The 20,104-nt window shown below is 35.8% G+C and overlaps 1 protein-coding gene across 1 annotated transcript; it reads right to left on the bottom strand.

Moving 5' to 3' along the window:
* Positions 1-2,210: 2,210 nt before the first annotated feature.
* On the bottom strand, positions 2,211-7,065 carry LOC133873469 (7-deoxyloganetic acid glucosyltransferase-like). Its single transcript, XM_062311171.1, has 2 exons — positions 6,507-7,065; positions 2,211-3,235 (listed from the first exon to the last, which is right to left on the bottom strand). Exons 1-2 carry the CDS (start codon positions 6,994-6,996, stop codon positions 2,313-2,315), a joined length of 1,413 nt encoding a protein of 470 aa, XP_062167155.1. The 5' UTR covers positions 6,997-7,065; the 3' UTR covers positions 2,211-2,312.
* Positions 7,066-20,104: the final 13,039 nt, after the last annotated feature.

Raw genomic sequence — 20,104 nt, 5'->3', positions numbered from 1 at the left:
AGGAGTCTCTGGCATATTCCACTATCTAAGGCTTGCTCTTGGAGTTGGAAAAAGCTACTAAATTAGCTCCGTGATGTGGCTAAGGAGTTCCTGAGCTTTAAAGTTGGGAAAGGCCATGATATCTCTCTATGGTTTGATGCTTGGCACCCGGCTGGTAGGCTTCTTCATACTTACGGATTTCGGAATTGGCATTGATGCTAAACTGTCTACTGTTCTGCAAAATGGAAATTGGATATGGCCCTCTATTCGATCGGAAGCGTTGGTTAATATTCAGAGCCAACTTACGAGTATTGCCATTGGTGAAATTGATATTCCTGTGTAGAAATCAAGAAGGGGAGTTTACTCATGTTCGGAGACTTGGAATTCTCTTCGGATAAAAGCTCTTGAGGTCCCTTGGTGGCAGGTTGTGTGGTTTCCGTTGGCCATTCCTCGACATGCTTTCTTGTTATGGCTTGTTTTTAAGAATGCTCTTACTACCAAAGACTGTATGTGTGGCTGGGGATTTACTGAAAATTCTTTATGTCGGTTCTGTTATGGTTGCCAGGAATCTATTGATAATTTGTTCTTCCAATGTAGTTTCTGTAGAAGGGTTTGGCTTCATTTGATGGTTGCTTGTTTTATTTCTAACCCTTGTGTTCAGTGGGATGATGCATTGGATTGGAGCTGCAATTTAAAGAGTAAAAGTCTGCAGAATACACTTTGTAAACTTTGTTTGGCAGCAGCTGTATACCATATTTGGAGGTTGAGGAATGACCTTTGTTATGGTAATACTCCTTTGACTGAAGAAGCCCTTGTTGATTGGATTAAAGGGGAGATTAGGACTCGGGTTATGTCCAATGTTATGGTTGCCAGGAATTTATTGATAATTTGTTATTCCAATGTAGTTTCTGTAGAAGGGTTTGGCTTCATTTGATGGCTGCTTGTTTTATTTCTAACCCTTGTGTTCAGTGGGATGATGTATTGGATTGGAGCTGCAATTTAAAGAGTAAAAGTCTACAGAATACACTTTGTAAATTTTGTTTGGTAGCAGCTGTATACCATATTTGGAGGTTGAGGAATGACCTTTGTTATGGTAATACTCCTTTGACTGAAGAGGCCCTTGTTGATCGGATTAAAGGGGAGGTTAGGACTCGGGTTATGTCCAGTAGGAAGATGAAGAACTCCTCGGGACGTCTATCACAGCAGTGGTGTTTGTAAAGACTATTGTTTGTTTTCTGGTTTTTGGTGTTCGGGGAGTATAGTTTGAGTTATTTTTTGGTTTGGGTGTTATCTTTTGTTGAGTGGTGAGTTTGTTCCCTTGATTGTGGTGTGTATCCAGTGTTTATTGGAGTGATGTAACCTGTTATGTTTGGTTTATAAATGCATTGATTCATCCCAAAAAAAAAAGAGGAAAACATGAAGATGAGCGGCAGAGACAAGCTTGTGGGTAACTCGCTAGGGGAGAGATGAGCAGCATAAGGTAACTTGATAGGGTAGAGAAGTTTCATGCATAGGTAAGGTTGAAGTTTGTTTGTTTGTTTGTTTTTTTTTTTTTTTTTTTTTTTTTTTTTTTTTTTTTTTTTTTTATCTTTTTCTTGCTGAGTGTACAATTTTGAAGTTTTGTATTGGTATGTCATTGACGTGATAGTTCATCGTGACGTGTGTCTAATATATTCTAGCTGACTAGATGATCTGAACATGTGTCTTCTTTTTATTAGACATAGAACCTTAGCAACCACCCGATCATTTTTCCCTTAAAGGCCTAGGGTGATGTTGGAGGCCCCACTCTTGTTGTTTGTAGCTTTCATATACACATATTTTTTAATGCAATAAATTTTTTATTTTGTCATAGAAAATAGTCTTATTCCAATCAAAATATTCCTCACTAATCTTAAAATGCCAAATAGCTAAATACACCAACTCAAAAACAGTTTAAGAGTAACATCGCCGATGTAAATGCTTCAAACTAAATATGCTAAAACCAGAATATATAAAGGTTCCATTACCAACACAAGAAATGCTATATATTACACTTACATTTATTTCTTATTTAACTGTATAGGCTGATGTGGCAATGTATATCAACTTTAGATCAACACTTGATTAATATATATATATATATATATATATATATATATATATATATATATATATAAGGATTGTTGAGCAGTATCACATATATCAATCTAACATACACACATGAAACTTAAGCAAAATACAACACAAAAACAGATAGGAATATCGATAGTTATCAGCATAAACACATCAAACAGATGAGAATACTGACGTTATCTATGTATAAGCATCAAGCAACTTGCAAGTTGCCTCATAAATCATACTTGTCTTATGTCTTCAATAAGCTTGTCCAAATTGTGGTAAGAAGATCCACATTGGCTAACACAATCGTGAGCCAATTTCGCAATCCCGTCCATCGACCCGATGATTTCTTCCCTTCTATCTTCCATCAGTGTCTTTATCATCCTCTCCACCGTCGATCTATCACATGTGTCCTTCATATCAAGGCCAATCATCCACACATCGCTAACCCACTTGCTATTAATCTGGTGGTCTCCAAATTGGGGCCAACAAATCATAGGGACCCCAGCGAGAATGCCCTCTAGGATCGAGTTCCAGCCAGCATGAGTAAAAAACCCACCCACAGCGGGGTGGGCTAGGACTTCTTCTTGTGGAGCCCATTCCACAAAAAATCCCCTTTCTTTTGTGCCCTCTTGAAGCTCCATTGGGATCGTGCTCCCTCCTTCCACACCTACAATGCTATCGTGCCGTTTGACCCATAGAAACGGCTTCCCACTGTTGACCAGACCGTGCCAAAGCTCCATCAACTGACCACGTGTCATGATCACCAAGCTTCCAAAGCTGACATAAACAACTGATCTTAACGGCTGCGAATCCAGCCAGGTCATGCAACTACGGTCTGCTTCTCGTAAATTGCCAAAGGATGATAAAGATTGTAAGACGTCCTCTCCTATACGAGATCTCAAGAGAGCATGGAGAGGTCCAATGGTGTAAATTTTGGAAAAGAGAGGGGCGAGGTGGGAGAGAATCGAAGCTTCAAGATTGTCAAAGGTGTTTAGTATGAGTGGCGAACCCTGAGTCATGGCCTGAGTCTCCTTGATGAACAATTGAAGGGTGGGACCGTCGAGTTCTTGTCTGCAAATGCTAGGTAGGTCTCGGCGTCGCAAAAGGCCCTCCATCCCTGGTATGCCTGTGACCGTGCAATCCAGATCGTCATTTGCTGCAATTTTGTCAAAGTCATTCAAATTAATTTATTATCGTAAGGAATGCTTTCTACCTAATTACAAGAATACACGTACTAAGGTTATTTTATTCTACATTTTTAATTTCTAATAAAAATTATTTATTTTTTTTAATGGAATAACCATTTCATGTACCTAACATAAATTAATAGAGTTAAACAAGATAATTCAACATGAGTCTTAGAGTTCAAAATTTTAGGTTTCCTAAAATTTTGTTAAGAACCGTAGTTCAATAATGCATAGGATAAATTAGTAAAAAAATCAATATGATTCTCTCTCATCTTTAGAAATATTGAAAATATATAAATAATGAATATTTTAAATGAAATAATAAAAGTTTATGACTAAAACGTTGAGCTATATATAGGTGCTTTGAAAAAATTAGTAGCTAAAATAGAAAAAAAAAAAAAAAAAGAAAAAAAAAAGAAAAAAAAAAAGTGTGTTATTTAGCTAAATATTTGCTTAGCAAGATGCAAATGCTCTAGTCGTCAACACTATGTACAATACTCAATAAATTCTGTAGAAATAGCCAAAACCCGAGGAAAAAAAAAAGTCTTATTTTATTTCCAATTTTCTCTCCTTTTAAATATTTTATTTCTCTCCGTAATGCATTTATGCCACATAATTCATGTTGGTTAATCTTTTCGTATTTTTTGTTCTAAGAAAAGCCTAGTACTAACTAAAAAGGAAAAAGTACGTACTATAAGACATGGATAAACAATCATATTTTTAAAGCCTATTTGAGGTTACATTATGGAGCTTAAAAGTTATTTTTAGTACGTAAAAAGTCGTGCAAAACAAAAACTGATTTTTTTTATTGAAAAAATTCAAAAAATATTTTTTTAACTTTTTTGTTCTAAAAAAAAATGCACGCACTTTAAGCTTATATATATATATATATATATATATATATATATTTTCCAAAGCTCTCTCCCGATATAAAAGTTCAATTTCCAACACAATTCAAAACAGACATTAGTGATTTGTTTCTTTTTCTTATTAAAGTCAACGTTTTTTTTTCATTCAAGTTTATTAAGGAATTGAATATAGTTAAAAAAAAAAAAAACAAAATATTTAATCTATTTTCTAGTTATAACACAAGCACAGTGTGATAGCAAATAATCTTAAACCCTTGATTATCTAGTAATATGAAAATAATATTTAATTTATATTTTGAAATAAATTTATTCTAAAATATGAAAATATTAAATATGATCATGAGAGTCATTGAGAAGAAGACAAATTTTTAATAATATGATCGTTAGAAAGAAATAATAAAGAACGAATATTGAAATAGAGTACGTAATGAAATAATAGAGATTGGAATATAGGGAATATTTGAAAAGTAGTTAGCTAAAATAGAAAAAAGAAAAGAAAAAGAAAAAGGAGAAAAAAAGTTATTTTAATTGGACTGGTTGACTAAAGTTTAAAAAGACGGATGTAAATGCTCTAAGTGACTACCTAAAATATGGATGATGTAACAATATATGATTGTAAAATGGGGTTTTTTTTTTTCCTTGTAAATTTTTAGTAGTTCATGAATAAAAATGTTTGAGATGCATTTTTTAGTTGTATGTTATAGTTAATATATATGTAGTTATAGGATATGGATGATTATGAAGAATTTTTTTTTTTCTTATGAATTGTCTATATGACTCATGTACGTGAACAAACGATGAGATCTATTTAATTTGTTTAATTGTATGCTATAATTTTATTTAAATGGTGTGAACAAGGTTGTGAACTGGTTTTTCTTTCTCGTTCTTTTTATGAATTGTAAACTGGCTCAAGGGAACAAATAATGATATGTGGTTGTTTAGTTGTATGTTTATAAGTACTAAATAATCATGAAATGTGAATGATGTGACCATGGACCAATATTTTTTTTATTTTATTTTAATGGTGAGAAATTAATGACATGGTAATTATTGACAAAGTATAAGATACTTATATTGTATACAGACGCATGCTTCGTCCGACCACGACTAATAGAGGCACTTTATACGTACATCGTGCTTTTTTTTATTGTTTTAAAATTGATGTGACTTTTAAAATCATCATTGAATCAAATTCAGTAGTAATCCATTTCAAATATTATGATAATTTTAAAAACTACATCAATTTTAAGAAGATAAAAAGATTATCTCTAACATTAATCATTGAACATATAACGACGTTATTTATCAATCGTAATAAAACCAAACTCTTTAGGCCTAAGAGCATGTTTAGAATTGTATGGAGGAGTTTAAAAGGTGTTTTTAGTACTTCAAAAAAAAAAATTCAAGGAAAAAAAGTATTGTTCCTCAAAAAAAGTGTTGGTTTGGTAAAAGATTTAGAAAGTAGTTTTTTACTTTAAAAAAAAAAAAAATTCAAAATTGCGTTGTGAGAGGAGGTTAAAAATTGTACTTTTCCTATAGTAAATTAAAAACTTTATTTTCCGACATATATATTCTCAAACATACTTCAAGAGTACTACTTGCTTTAGTGTTTCCATTACGACAATCATGAGTTTTTTATATTTGTTGCCTCTTTTATAAGATCTTCGCCATTTTCATCACGTGGAAATAATCTCAATTACGAGTAAAAGACAATAATCCAAGCAATATAATACGGGTTGGAAACTTTTCTTAGTAACTTCTGGTGAATCAATTGATTTGAGAAATAAGTTCAGATGAAACTTTTCTTAGTTACTACTGACACACCGGCGGGGAAGGCACCCCTCAATCATCCATGCAAAATAAGTTCTGATGATTTTTTAATGCATATATGGCATCATTGGCATGGATGATATTCATCATAACAATAGTAATTAGAGTCCGTTTGGGTTTGCGATTTCAAAAAGTGCGATTTAAAATAACGATTTTAAAATGTGCGATTTGAAAAAAGTGATTTTTAAAAACGCAGTTAAACGTTTGGCAAAATCACAGTTTAGCCTTTAAAATCGCGAATTTACCTTTTAAAATTCTGCGTTTTCAAAATAGCATCATCTTATCTGCGATTTGAAAAAGCAGATTTTCTGCGTTTTCAAATCGCAATTTTTAAAAATGCAATTCCCAAACGATCTATATTCTGTGATTTGGTTTAAAATCGCACTTATTGTCTACGAAATCGCAATCCCAAACGCACCCTTAGTATGCTTGCTTATTTTGATGACCTGCGTTGAATGAAAATCTTGTAGAAAGCATTGAGACCACGTCAGTGAAAGTGAAAATAAGATATTTGTGAAGGAAATCTTAGTCAGACACTCACCTCGTACTGGAACATGGCCTTCCTCAATTAGCTTCGGAAGACAGAAAAAAGACCACAAACAGGCAGCAGAGAAGACCCGAAATGAAATTGTGCGAATTCCCAATTCCTTGGCAAAATCAATTGCGAAAGACATAATTCCATCCGCTATTACACAAGTGACCGGACGCTCAGACTTGCTGCTAAGGTCAGCCAGCAACTGTCGGAAGAGTGGTTTGGTCAGGGACATGATGGAGGAGATTAACTCTGGAATGCGATGGATAGGACTGCGCGGGTGATCGGTTGGCAGGCCATCAGAGATGGATTCCAAGTGGAGGGTTGGGAAGTGAGTAGAGAGTGCTTGTAGGTCGGTGAGGCGGCGGTGGTTGTGTTCGGTGTTGAGGAAGGTAACATGGACGCCTGCGTGGCATAGGAGGGCTGCTAAACTCAGCAGGGGTTTGATGTGGCCTTGTGCAGGGAACGGCAAGATCAGAACATGAGGCTGATGATCCATCTTAATTAATTAAGCAGAAGATGAGTACTAGTGCAGTGTTTCCAAGTTGGGCGAGGGTAGCATGTAACGTTAACTTCTATTTATACGCGGTACGTGTGAATGGCCATGCAGCGAAACCCCCATCCTACCTAGCTTGTAGGTATATAATCCTCAAAGTTGATTCCTAAATTACGCTAACTTGCCGGCGAAGCTACCTAGAGAAATGATTTAGATAAACCTCACGTGGACGGTGGATGAATAACTTAATAGTAAGCGTATTGCAAATTACCAACTTGATTTTTAATTTTGAAGTCAAATTACCAACTTCCTTTTCTTTTTCTTTTTTCTTTTTTTGATTCAAAGTCAAAGTCTAATTACCAATTACTTGATAATTGGTAGCAAAATGAATTTCCTATCAATTAAAAATTCGAATAATGCATATCGATCCGCTAATTAAGGAAGGCTTGGATTGACTTTAAATTATTAGCAAATCCTATATATATTCAAAAGAAAATCTTGGACTTAAAAAAAATAAAAAATAAAAAAATAAAAATCTAGTTGCTTGTTATTTTTTAAATAAACATGCGTTTGAGACAAAGCAACTCAATATTGTATATAATCTTCATATATGTGGGACAAAGTTAAGGTCACCATTAATTGATTTTATTATTATTATTTTTGAATTCAAACATCTAGAACAAAAATTTGAATTTTTACTCTTTTTTTTTTTTTTTTTTTTTTTTTAATTTTTAAAAAGGGAGATGACTGATGAGTTATTGAAAAATAATTAACAATTTTTGGAAAAGAGATGGGCGAGGTGTGAGAGAATTGGAGCTTTGAGATTGTCAAAGGTGTTGAGTATGAGTGGCGAACCTTGAGTCATGCCTAGGTCTCCTTGATGAACAATTGAAGGGCGGGACCGTCGAGTAGTTGTCTGCAACTGCTAGGTAGGTCCCGGAGTAGCAAAATGCCCTCCATTAATTCCTAGTATGCCTGTGACGGCCATGCGATCCATAATTCCATATCGTCATTTGCTGCAATTTCGTGAAAGTCATTCAAATTAATTTATTAACATAATGAACGGTTTCTACGTAATTACAAGAATACTAGCAAAGAAACATATTTGATAAACGTCTAATTCAAAATATAGGCTTCAATGTATGGTCTGCATGCGCTATATATCGTCAAATTCTCCAAAGAGTTGTTAGAATGTCTTACACTACCAAAAAAACTGGATTTCTGGACGGTTTTTTTATAGACGGTTTTAGAAATCGTCTAGAAAAAAAAAAATTATGGACCTTTTTTTTGAAACCGTCAGAAAAAAAAAAAAAAAAAAAAAAAAAAAAAAAAATAGGGATAGTTTACTAGAACCGTTCTTAAAAACGCAGACAGTTTGAAAAAAAAAAGTCTATAAATATATAGACGGTTTGAATCAAACTACTCGTAATTAGAAATTATTGACGCTTTGAAGATAATCATCTATAAATAGGTAGATTGTTTTTAAAAAAAACTGTATGGAATTTTCTAATTTCGGATGGCTTTTTTAAAACTGTCCATAACCTAGTTCAAAAATTAGTAAAGACAATGGATATATCCAGAAAGTTCAAAGTTCAAATGTACCCTCTCTCTCTCTCTAGCTCAGGATCTCTCTCTCCCTCTCTCTCTCTCTCTCTCTCTAGCTCGTACTCCATCCGGCCCCTCTCTCTGTCAGATCGAGAAAACGCCGACTCGCCCTCACCTTCTTTGGCGACACCCCGACGCGTCCCAACTAGCCCGGGAGCAACACCTTCGACGCCCGGTGTAAAGGTTATTTTTAAATTTTTTTGCTAATTTTTTTCCCTTTTAAATTTGTAATTAGGTTGGTGATTTGCACATTATGGACTTTAATTTGTGTGTATTCTTTTTTTCCATTTTAATTTTTATAATATTTGATTATTTGGTTGAAATATAACACATTTTATTTGGTTAAAACTATATGTCACATATATAGTTTTGCCTTACTTAGTTATGTCATGGGTGGCTAGCATCTCAGTAGCTGGTTATTATCCTTTTTCTTTTTCTTTTTATTTTTTTATTTTTTTTTCTGATTCGTTTTTGAAATTGTCCATCTACAATTGAGAAACAATTTTGGTGATTAGTTGCTCTATATTATATATTTAAAAAAATAAATAAAAATTCAAGATTGTTTCTTTTAAACATTTTCTTTTCTTGCCTATCTTAGTAACAAAAAGAATTCTGTATTTGTTGGTTATAATTCGTTCATGCAGCTGATGGGTTGTATTCATCTTTAATTCAATTCCATTTTCAAATCCAAATATTCTTTGAATAAAAGAAGCAAAATATATTACTAGTATTTGGGATATAATTAGAATTTCATTTCTCGAATCTTTGTATTTGTATGATCTAATCCATAAAAAAGGACACCCTCATGAATAAAACTTTGGTTTAAGAGGCAAATTTGAATTCAAAACTCAACCATCATTGTAACATCATAGTGGGCATGGATGATGGGTCAAAGAGTGATGGCAAAGTTGCTGCCTTCAAATTTACTTTATAATTTCCTTTATTGCTATAGTAAGCCATGAATGAAAGTGAATGACAAGGGAAAAGAACTAAGAGGAAACCCACTACAAACCAAACTAAAAGGGACTAAGGAGGATCTTTGCCAATTTCCATTGCCTGAAGGAAGATCCAAAAGTGGACTTTCCTGGATATGAGAGTGAGGTTAAATTTTGTCTTTTCTGAAGCCCCACCAAATTTTTTTAAACATAATATCAGTACTTAATTGCCTTTAGATCACAGAGATAACACTAATAGAGTGGATATAAACTACCCCAACCTCAGTCAATCACCCATTAAGTGGAAAATAATCAGATAGTTGGTAGCCCGTCATGTGTCAAGCATATAGGATAATGAGTAATTAGCAACTCACCATCAAATCGCATAATCACTCTCACAAGAAAACTCACTCACCAGCTCTCAAAATCTTACTTTTTATTGTTGTTACATCCATGTCAATAGAAAAAGAAATCACATTGCTAGTCAACACTATATAAATAATTATATGATATTTGATATATTCTTCTTCTTCTTCTTTTTCTTTTTACATAAATTATCAATTATCATCACCAAAACCTCAACATTTCGAACTCTTTATTTTTCAGCTTTCTTTATTTTATTTTTTTTCTTTTTATATATATCCTCCTTTTTCTTGGCCGGCTAATTCTCAAAGATAGCTTTCTTTAGACAACCTTCCACTTTCTTCCCTTTTATCATAATTTAGATATAACTGTGATTATTGGTTTTACTATCAAAAGAGTACTTGCAATTACACTCAACACCATTCAAAAGACATCACAAATATAAAGAAAAGAAAAACAACACTCAATAGACCTCTATGTAATCATTTTCCCTACTAAAAAATTGAATTGATTAATGATAGGATTAACAAATTTACAATTTTTGGATGGGATTTATGGTCCAAATATACTTATATCGACTATCTTGAAATTTTGTGCTCTTAGGAGTTAATAAGTACTCTTGAAGTATCTTATCTTGAAATATTTAGACTATTTTGTGATGTAGTTAGAAAGATAGACAAGAGTTGGATGAAGTTGCCAAGAAGTTCGCGAGAGTATATTCGCGAGGTTATGGCGTTTGTGAAATTTGCACGTGGACATTCGAAGAGAAAATGGGTCATTGTATGGCCATGTAAGAAGTGTTTGTTGGGCAAATCATGGTCCAGTGAAGTTGTATTTGCCCATTTAACGTCAAGTGCCGAGATTATTTAGTGTTACACTGAGTGGATAATGCATAGGGGATCAATTGTCCCTCCCTTTGATAACGAGGCAATATCTGAAGCTCCTAAGACAGTTCAAGTGGATGGCATTCCACTACATGGGGGGTCCAGTGGGATGCAAGACATGCTTAGTGACGTTTTCGCGATGCACGATGTTTGTGTAGAAGCCGATGGGTCTCAAGTGGGAGTTGAAGCAGAAGCTGAATCTGTTGATGCTGAAATTGAAGACTTCAATAAGGGGGCAAATAAGTTAGATGAATTGCTAAAGTATGCCAATACGCCACTCCATGGAAATACAAACATAGCAAAATGGGAGCTATTGTGTGTCTATATAGTATTAAGTGTATGGGTGGTTGGAGCAATACATCATTCTTTATGTTGCTTGAATTCATTAACGAGCTGATGCATCCGGATACAAGTTTGCTTAAAGACATATACGAGGCGAAAAAGTACTTGAGGGATTTGGGCCTTGAGTACGAGAAGATATCGGCTTGTCGCAAAGGTTGTATGTTGTTTTGGAGGGAAAATGAAAAGTTGGACAAATGTACATTGTGCAATGAGTCTCGGTGGAAGGATGACTAAACTAATGAAGATGAGTCAATAAAAAGTTCGGAAAAAAAAAAAAAAAAAGCCGATCAAAGTGTTGCATTGGTTTCCTCTGATACCAAGGCTGCAAATGTTGTTTATGTCACATCACACATCGCCACATATGAAGTGGCACGCTCAAGGCTGTAGAAAAGATGATGTGTTGAGGCATCTGGCCAATGGAGAAGCATGGAAGGCATTCGATTCACGTTATCCAGACTTCGCATCAAACCCGCGAAATGTGAGGTTAGGTTTAGTGTCAGATGGCTTCAATCCTTTTGGGAACATGTCATCTAGTCACAGTACTTAGCCGGTAATGTTAGTACCCTACAATTTGTCTACTTGGATGTGCATGAAACAACCGTATTTCATGTTAAGCTTGATTATCCTTGGTCTGAGTGCACCAGGACAGAATATAGATGTGTACCTAGCGCCCCTTGTAAGTGAGTTAAAGGAACTATGAGAAGTAGGTGTACAAACTTTTGATGTAACCTCGAAAAAATATTTCACAATGCGTTTGACCTTGATGTGGACGATAAATGACTTTCCGGCATACGGTGATTTGTCAGGCTGGAGTACACATGGACAGAAAGCATGTCCTTGTTGTAGGCATGAAACGTAATCAACGGGGCAAACTTATGGTAAAAAAATGGTGCTTTATGGGGCATAGGCGATGATTGCCTCTAGATCATCCATGGAGAAGAAACAAGAGAAAATTCAACGGTGCGCAGGAAATGGTTGGTCCTCCCGAAGTGCAGGATGGCGATGAGATCATGAGACAACTAGAATGTGTTGTCAATCGGACAAGGACCAGACAGAAGTTGTTCAATGGGGAAGTTGATTGGAAGAGGCAAAGTGTATTATATGATTTGCCTTATTGGAAAGATCAATTACTACGCCATAACATTGATGTGATGCACACAGAAAAAAATGTCGTTGATAACATACTGGGCATGCTATTGAACATGAATGGTAAAACCAAAGACAACCTTGAAGCACGTCAAGACTTGATTAAGATGAATTTGAGACTAGAACTTCATCCATTTATCACGGAAAACAGCAAAACACTTTTGTCCGCAGCTTGTTTCACAATGACGAAAAAAGATAAGACTAACTTCCTGCAGGTGTTTCATGATGTTAGAGTGCCAGATATTCTTCAAATGTGTCATATTTTGTCAAGCTCAAGGAATGTACTGTTGGGGGTTTGAAAATTCATGACAATCACATAATCATGCAACAAATCATGCCAATTGCACTTCGAGGAACCTTATCGGATGATGTTGTGAGGCCTTTAATCGAGCTATGTGGGTTCTTTAGGGACATTTGTTCAAAAACACTGCGGGTGGAAGATCTGGATCGTCTAGAGAATCAAATACCCATAATCTTATGCAAATTGGAACGAATATTCCCTCTAGGTTTTTTTACTTCCATGGTGCACGTAATCATACATTTCGTACGTGAATGCAAACTGGGCAGACTGGTACACTACAGGTGGATGTATCCCGTTGAGAGGTAATGTTAAAATTATGTTCACTTATTATATATTCAATCGAATGACCTATTACTATATATCTTTCTTATGTTACAGTCTCATGGTCTAACTTTAATATAGGTGCCTTGGTAGATATAAACGTACCGTTCGTAATAAGGCTGCACTCGAAGGGTCTATTGCAGAGGGTTACATTGTAGACGAATTGTTGACGTTTTGCTCGTGCTATTTAGTCAACACGCCAACGGTCCACAATAAGGCCCCAAGACACCGAAATGATTCAAGAGGTGCGAGCAACTGGATAAAACTTGATAAGATCACGTTTGAGCAAGCACACCGATATATTTTATTCAACTATGACGATTTCCTCCAATTTCGCACGTGATTTACATTATTAAATACATATTGTACGCCTCTAAATACAATGAAAAGTAACCGAATATATCTTTTGTTGACGTATTGGATGCACATGGAGTTGCTAATAGATCCAAACAATAGGGAATGTACCTCGCATCAACAGTTGGTGAAGCAACACAAGGACCAATTCTGTAGATGGTACAAGTCATATGTAAGAAAATTGTTGGTTTGAATAATTATTTACCTATATAAGCATCATGAAATCATTTTTTAAATAAGGTGTCTAAATCACAGGTTGATAAGTTGGCCGAGGCGGATAGAATGGAATTGGGAGAGAAACTTGTAAGTCATGCCAAAGGTCCAATGTTCGATGCCGTAGAATATAAGCGGTATGTGGTTAATGGCATGTTGTACCGCACCCTAGATGTCGACAAAGAAAAAAAAGAGTCAAAACAATGGGGTTTGTGTCACCATTGAAGATGGTCCCACCTACTACGGTAAGCTAACTCGAATAATCAAGGTTACATACTATGACTTGACGCGGTATGTGCTTTTCAAGTGCGATTGGGCCGACATTCAACCGAATAAGGGATACAAAAAGGACGAATATGGATTCGATCTTGTAAATTTCAAGAACCTAATACACACGGGTGCGTGAATCACTGATGATCCATTTGTACTACCAAATCAAGTATCACAGGTGTATTATGTCGAGGATCCCAAAAATTCAAATTGGGCTATTGCTGTAAGGACAAAACCAAGAAATGTGTACGATATTGGCAGTGGTGAAAGTGAAGATTATGCTGAGGCTGACAGTTATCATGAGCACGAGCCTTTCAATATCAACGTGACGGGAGACGTTGGTTTTGATGACATTGATTGTGCACGTACTAATGTACCTGCCACCGAAGCAGCATAATAATTGTATGTAGAAATATGGTTAAACTACTAAATAGAATCCAAATATATGATGTCTAGAATGATTTATTTATAGTCGTCTCACTTTTATTTTTTAAGCATGTTGTTTCTATTGTTGCATATTGTATATTTTATTTACTATTAAATGTGACCCATTTTAATGTGTTTGCAGGTAGACATGGCCCCTAAACAAAGGACGCTGCAACCGAGAAAGGATTTTTGGATGCCTATAGACCGCACACCGGTTGAGCGACCGGTTGTAAGGTCAGACGATACGACACAGGACCCTAACAAGACATAAGGGGGCGTAGATTCTCAGCATGTACTACATGAGCAACCGATTGTAGGGTCAGATGATATAACACAGGAGCCTAACGAGACATAAGGGGCTGTAGATTCTCAACAATGTGTAGCACCTGATATGGAGTTCGGATCATTAGCACAATCAGGGCCTGAGACTTAACATCATAGTGGTACTACTCAGGTGCCGCAAATATTATGGGATGGGAAAGTTCACACAATAGGTATGAATTATTTTATATTTAATGATAGTCAATTACTTTGATAATCTTCTACTAATTTAGTAATAATCAAGTGTGACGTAATTTTTTTTTATGAGTTGCAGATGAGCAGGGTAGAAAGAATGTCAGGACTCTTGGTAGTCCTAAGGACATATGACACATACCTGAAAGGGAAAAGGCAGTGATCCAATTCAACCCATCCTACAAACCAACCAGCTCGGGGGTTGAGAAATTTAGAAGGATTTGTGGGAAGATCATAAGAAATGGTCGATTTGTTAGGTTGTAATTGGCTTCATTCTGTTTGGACAAAATCACTTGTATGTAAAGATGCTTTTTAATAGAGATTCCACTATTCATAGTATTTTCAGAAGACTCTACATTGCTTGCAAGTCAGAAGATTTTTAGTTCCCTGTCAACCGTCCGGACGAAGTGTCATCCCGTCCGGATGCTCATCTGTCCACTGTTTTATCCGTCCAGACGACGTGTCATACCGTCCGGACACCCGACAGACCACGTATCATCCGTCCGGACGACGTGGATTTTCGTCCAGACCCTACATTGTATCGAGAAGCTTCTGTTCCAGCTTGCATCCGTCTGGACGTCTCAGCAGCTCGTCCGGATGCCTCTCATTATTCTTTCAAGCTTCAGATCCTTTCCAAGTTCAAAAAAGGGAATATTGATTCAACCGTCCGAACGCGCTCATTTATAAGGCAAGAATCGCAATTCAAATTCAACTGTCCGGACGTCTGTCAGCATGGTCTGGATGCGCGTTCAACAGATATGGAAATTGCATATTCAACTTCAACCGTCCGGACGCCTGCCTCTCATGGTCCGGATGCGCGCTTATCAGATATGGAAATTGCGTGTTGAAGATTAACCATCCGGAAGGCCACCCCCCATGGTCCGAACACGCGAAGCCTTATATGGATATTACTTGTAGCGAACGTGTGACCGTCCGGACGACAGTACATCACCGTCCGGACGCAGCTCTCAAACAGGAAAGATTTTCAGCGAAAAATTTTGAAAATTCTGGTCGCACAGTTGTCCATCCGGACGGCCCATGTCCACTGTCCGGACGGCACCCGTATATTTCATAGCAGTCGCCCATTTGAACCTCAGCCTATAAATAGAGGCCTCTGGCATTGAGAACTGTAAGAATTCGGTATTGAATTCCACTAGAGCTTAGAGAGTACTTTGTGAGATTATTGGAGCTGATCTGTTATCTCTATAGCCGTTGCTGTGTGTTGTTGCTGCGCTTAAACTGAAGTCTATCTTAGGGGTCGGACCTAAGGTAAAGGATTCCATTGAAGAACCCTTCAGGTAGGAGACCTGGTTGAAAGGCGTTCGTATTGGGTTACACGTTAGAGAGCAAGGTACGACCATTGCATCAGGGGTATGTAAGTGTTACTATCTTGTATCTAGTCTTGTCTTCTAAATAGTGGATATCCTGGGTTTAGCTGCCCCGGAGTGGTTTTTCCCATTTTGAGTTTCCACTTCGTTAACAAAAATCATTGTGTTATTTATTTTCTACATCGTTAATTTTTGTTAACACTTTGTGCACACACTAGTTTTATTTTAGAAGTCAATTTTTTTTTACAATACAGTTGCATGGTAACTGGAGGAAGCTACCATCGGAAGGGAAGGAAGATATGTGGCGCACCTTAATGGTATGAAACTTTTTATTAACGTGTCAATCACTTCTTATTTACAGTTTTGTACCTTTACATTTCCAATTAAGCTATGGAATTTCATTTTTGGTGTAGAAAAAATTTTATTTTCAGCTTATTCACGACCTCGCGCACATAAAAAGGTTAATGTTGATGGACCTAGTAAAGAAAAGAAGGCAATACAGGTACGAGGTCAAGAGGGGTCTAAATTTGAAAGAAGGTGATACCGTAGAGTCTGTGGTCAGTAGGGCTTCGACAGCGCCAGTCTTCGATGCATAAGACTTCGAAATGCAAGTTGATACGTGGTTGTCTTCAGCTGATAAGGTATTTTTATTTATTTTGTTGAAGAAATCCACATATTAACGTTACCAAGTTTATAGGAGAGAGTGTTAAAGTCTAGGACAAGCTGTGGCTACAACGCATTTCTTCACACTCTGGGATTGAAGAGCATCGCACAGGTTGCACGAGAAATGGTACGTAAGGTAGAAAAATGTTCACAGCTCGTAGGTACTATAGTAAGATAATAAGCTTATAATTGATAATGTAATGATATTGCAAGAGGAAGACACTTGAGAAACCCCGAACCGAGACAATATGTTCATTGTCTTGCATACTAAGAAAGATGGGAACCCTGTGAATGCAGTGGCTGAGGAAGGTATCGAAAGTGGTAAATACGTAATATTAGTTGTATGTTCAAGTTTTCACCCTTGGATGTTTTGTGCAGGTGAAGATGAGAGAAATTATCGAGTCGCCTGCAGAACGAGTGTGTTCACAAGGGTCAGTCTATTGGTTGCATAACGATGCGTACGCACAAGTGCTAGGACAAGAACATTCCGATCGTGTACGCGGGGTAGGGCTAGGGCCGACTCCCGGTAAATCCACCACTTATACCTCCGGACAAGGATTAATCTCTAGTGCGCCTACTCCCAGGGAACTAGAGATGGCTGCTGAGATGGAACATTTGAAGACTTTGTACGAGGCGCAAAACATCCAACTACAAGAGCAAAACAACAAGTTTGAAGTGCAACAGGAAGAGCTGGCAGCCGTCAAACATATGGTAGCCATGATTATGGCAGAGAAACAACCATCAATGGAAAATAACCAAGAAGGTGGTGTTTTGGTTTAGTCTTAGTTGTAACGCCCCGCTTTATACAAAAAAGCGTAAGTGAAATTTTTTTCGATTTTCACGTGACATTACTAACTCATCAGAGTTATAAATTAGCAGCGGAATATAATTTTTCTTTAACAATGACACATCAAAGCTGACTGAATAACCTTAAAAATAATAACCTTTTGTTTTGATATAATAATCACATTCCAAAATAATACAATATGTGCCACATACGGCACTTAATAAATACATAAATACTGTTTTCTCCAAATAATGATTATACACTAAAAGTCTTGTCTTTAAGCTGCTTCCTTTATTCCTGCAAAAACTCGCACGTGATTGTGGTTAACACCACAATCTCATGCTGTGGTCAAGTGAGTCAACGGTCCTCAACCACAGTGATACATTGATTTATTTAACCATATACAATGCAATCAAATGATCACAATTATATCCACATACGTTTAATCACATTCATTTATCTACTTTACCTCTTTATTTACTTAAGTCATATAATTGCATTCATTCTTGCTAAAGCCTTGTGCTTAGCTAAGGGGTTATCTATGAGCCTTGTGCTCCTTAAACTGTAAAGCTTGTTGGTTCTTAGGGCCTTGTGCCTCGACTGTGAGCCTTGTGCTCGCCAGTCTACCACGGGGCCTTGTGCTCCCACTGTGGCCCTTGTGCCCACCAGCTTATTATCATTATTCCTCCAACCTTTGGTTTATCTGTTGGTCTTATCAGTGTATTGATGCCTTGGTACCTAAACTTTCGGTTTACCCGTTGGTCTAGTCAATTGCTTGACGCCTTGATACGTAAACCTCAGTTCATCTGTTGGTCTCCTCAATTCACTGATGCCTTGGTACCGAAACCTCCAGTCTTTTTACTAACCCATTCACAACTCATAATATGATCATGCAAACAAGATCATATACATAATTCCAACCAGAGCATGTTAAACATATCAAATGCCAAACCATATGCATACAATTAAATAAAACAGCAATCACTAGTCATTAAAGACTAAACCACACGTATCATCCTCAGTGAATAAGAAATACTCACAGTAATTCTTCTGGCTTCAGGAAAGTGTTTACAGATATAATCACTGCAATATATACATGTATAATACAAGCAAATAGTGAATTAGTATAATTCACTAAAAATGCATTTTAATCATATTATAATTTCTGACCTTTAATCTTAAATATAATTTTCTATTTAAATATTATCTCTTATTTTCGCTTGAACATTACCACGGCATATAAAATTGGTCCAATTACATTTTATTACTAATCTTTTATGCGAAATTTATTACGGCATTTATTAAGATCCTTAAGCATAATATATATATATATATATATATATATATATATATATATATATATATATTTCCATTTTTGATCTTTAATTAATATAATGTCATTTGGACATTATAACGGCATATAAAAATTTATTAATTATAATTCCACGTATTTTATGCCGGCATTATAATAACATTTATAAATAACAACCAAAATATCAATTTTAGTTAAAATAGCATTATAAAAGCTTTAACATTAAAAATCATATATATTTATTTTTATATCAAATAAACACAATAACTTACCAAATATAAATAATGAGCTTTATGTTTCAAAACAATTGATTAGAATAGTAATCTTATTTTAACCTTATAAAAATTGAGCCGAGTAATGGCATTAATATAATAAATGCCTAGAATACTTTAAAGTATTTGGACAGCGTAACGACGCTTTTATAAAATAATTTATTTTCACTCGGCATCATAATGGCGTATTTTTATATTTCAATACTCCACTTGAAATACCCTATTTAAAACACATCTTAAAAATGTTAGATTACTTAACAAATAACTCATAAAATCACAATATTAAAACAAAACTTTAATTAAAAACCAAATATTCTTTTTCTTTTTTTTCTTTTATTCTTCTTCTGCCGGTAGAGCCGAGAGAGAGAGAGAGAGAGAGAGAGAGAGAGAGAGAGAGAGAGAGAGAGAGAGGGAGAGAAAGAGTGAAAGAGAATCTTTGAGAGATTACCTTCTAATCTTCCTTCCTCTCTTTGTTATGTGCTAGACCCAAACCAAGAGAGAGACGATCAGAGATTGAGAGAGAACTGAATTTGAGATAGAATGGGAGAGAAATTGATAGAGTTGAGATGTGTGATCAAAGGAGGGGTTGGGTTCCTTATATAGTGAAATGGACGGCCCAGATCACTCCAAAATGATCATATCCAACGGCTGGGACGAAGATTTAGGGAGATTTGGTATTAAAAATTGAATCCTAGATGATTCAGTGCATGAATTTGTTTTCTGCAAAAAGTTGATCGATCGATTTCTAAGTCGATCGATCTACTTGAACAATAGGTTGATCGATCCACTTTTATGTTGATTGATCTACTTGAACAGTAGGTCGATCGATCTACTATACTTAGCAAAATTTTCATTCGTTTCAGCACCCATAAAACTAAATCGCTCAATCGAATGTTATAATCAATCGATCGATTTTGGCTTCTAGTAAAGGTTAGATTCCTCAATCGCACGATCGATTTTGAGACATTAAACAATCGCTCGATTGATTCTATAATCGATTGATCGAATTAGACTTAGTTTAATTTTTAATCCATTTTAACTCCTATACACTTATACATATATTTCTAATAAATATT

This window comes from Alnus glutinosa, chromosome 7 (genome assembly GCF_958979055.1).
Source record: "Alnus glutinosa chromosome 7, dhAlnGlut1.1, whole genome shotgun sequence".
Lineage (NCBI taxonomy): Eukaryota > Viridiplantae > Streptophyta > Magnoliopsida > Fagales > Betulaceae > Alnus > Alnus glutinosa.
The sequence above is the reverse complement of the archived record's forward strand: the minus strand, read 5'-3'. Positions and strand labels throughout refer to the sequence as shown.

Excerpts from the sequence above, each read along its gene's own strand:
- LOC133873469 (XM_062311171.1), bottom strand. The coding sequence starts at position 6,996 with ATGGATCATCAGCCTCATGTTCTGATCTTGCCGTTCCCTGCACAAGGC. Across the intron at positions 3,236-6,506 it reads AGGCCATGTTCCAGTACGAG|CAAATGACGATCTGGATTGC; the intron begins GTGAGTGTCTGA and ends ACAAAATTGCAG.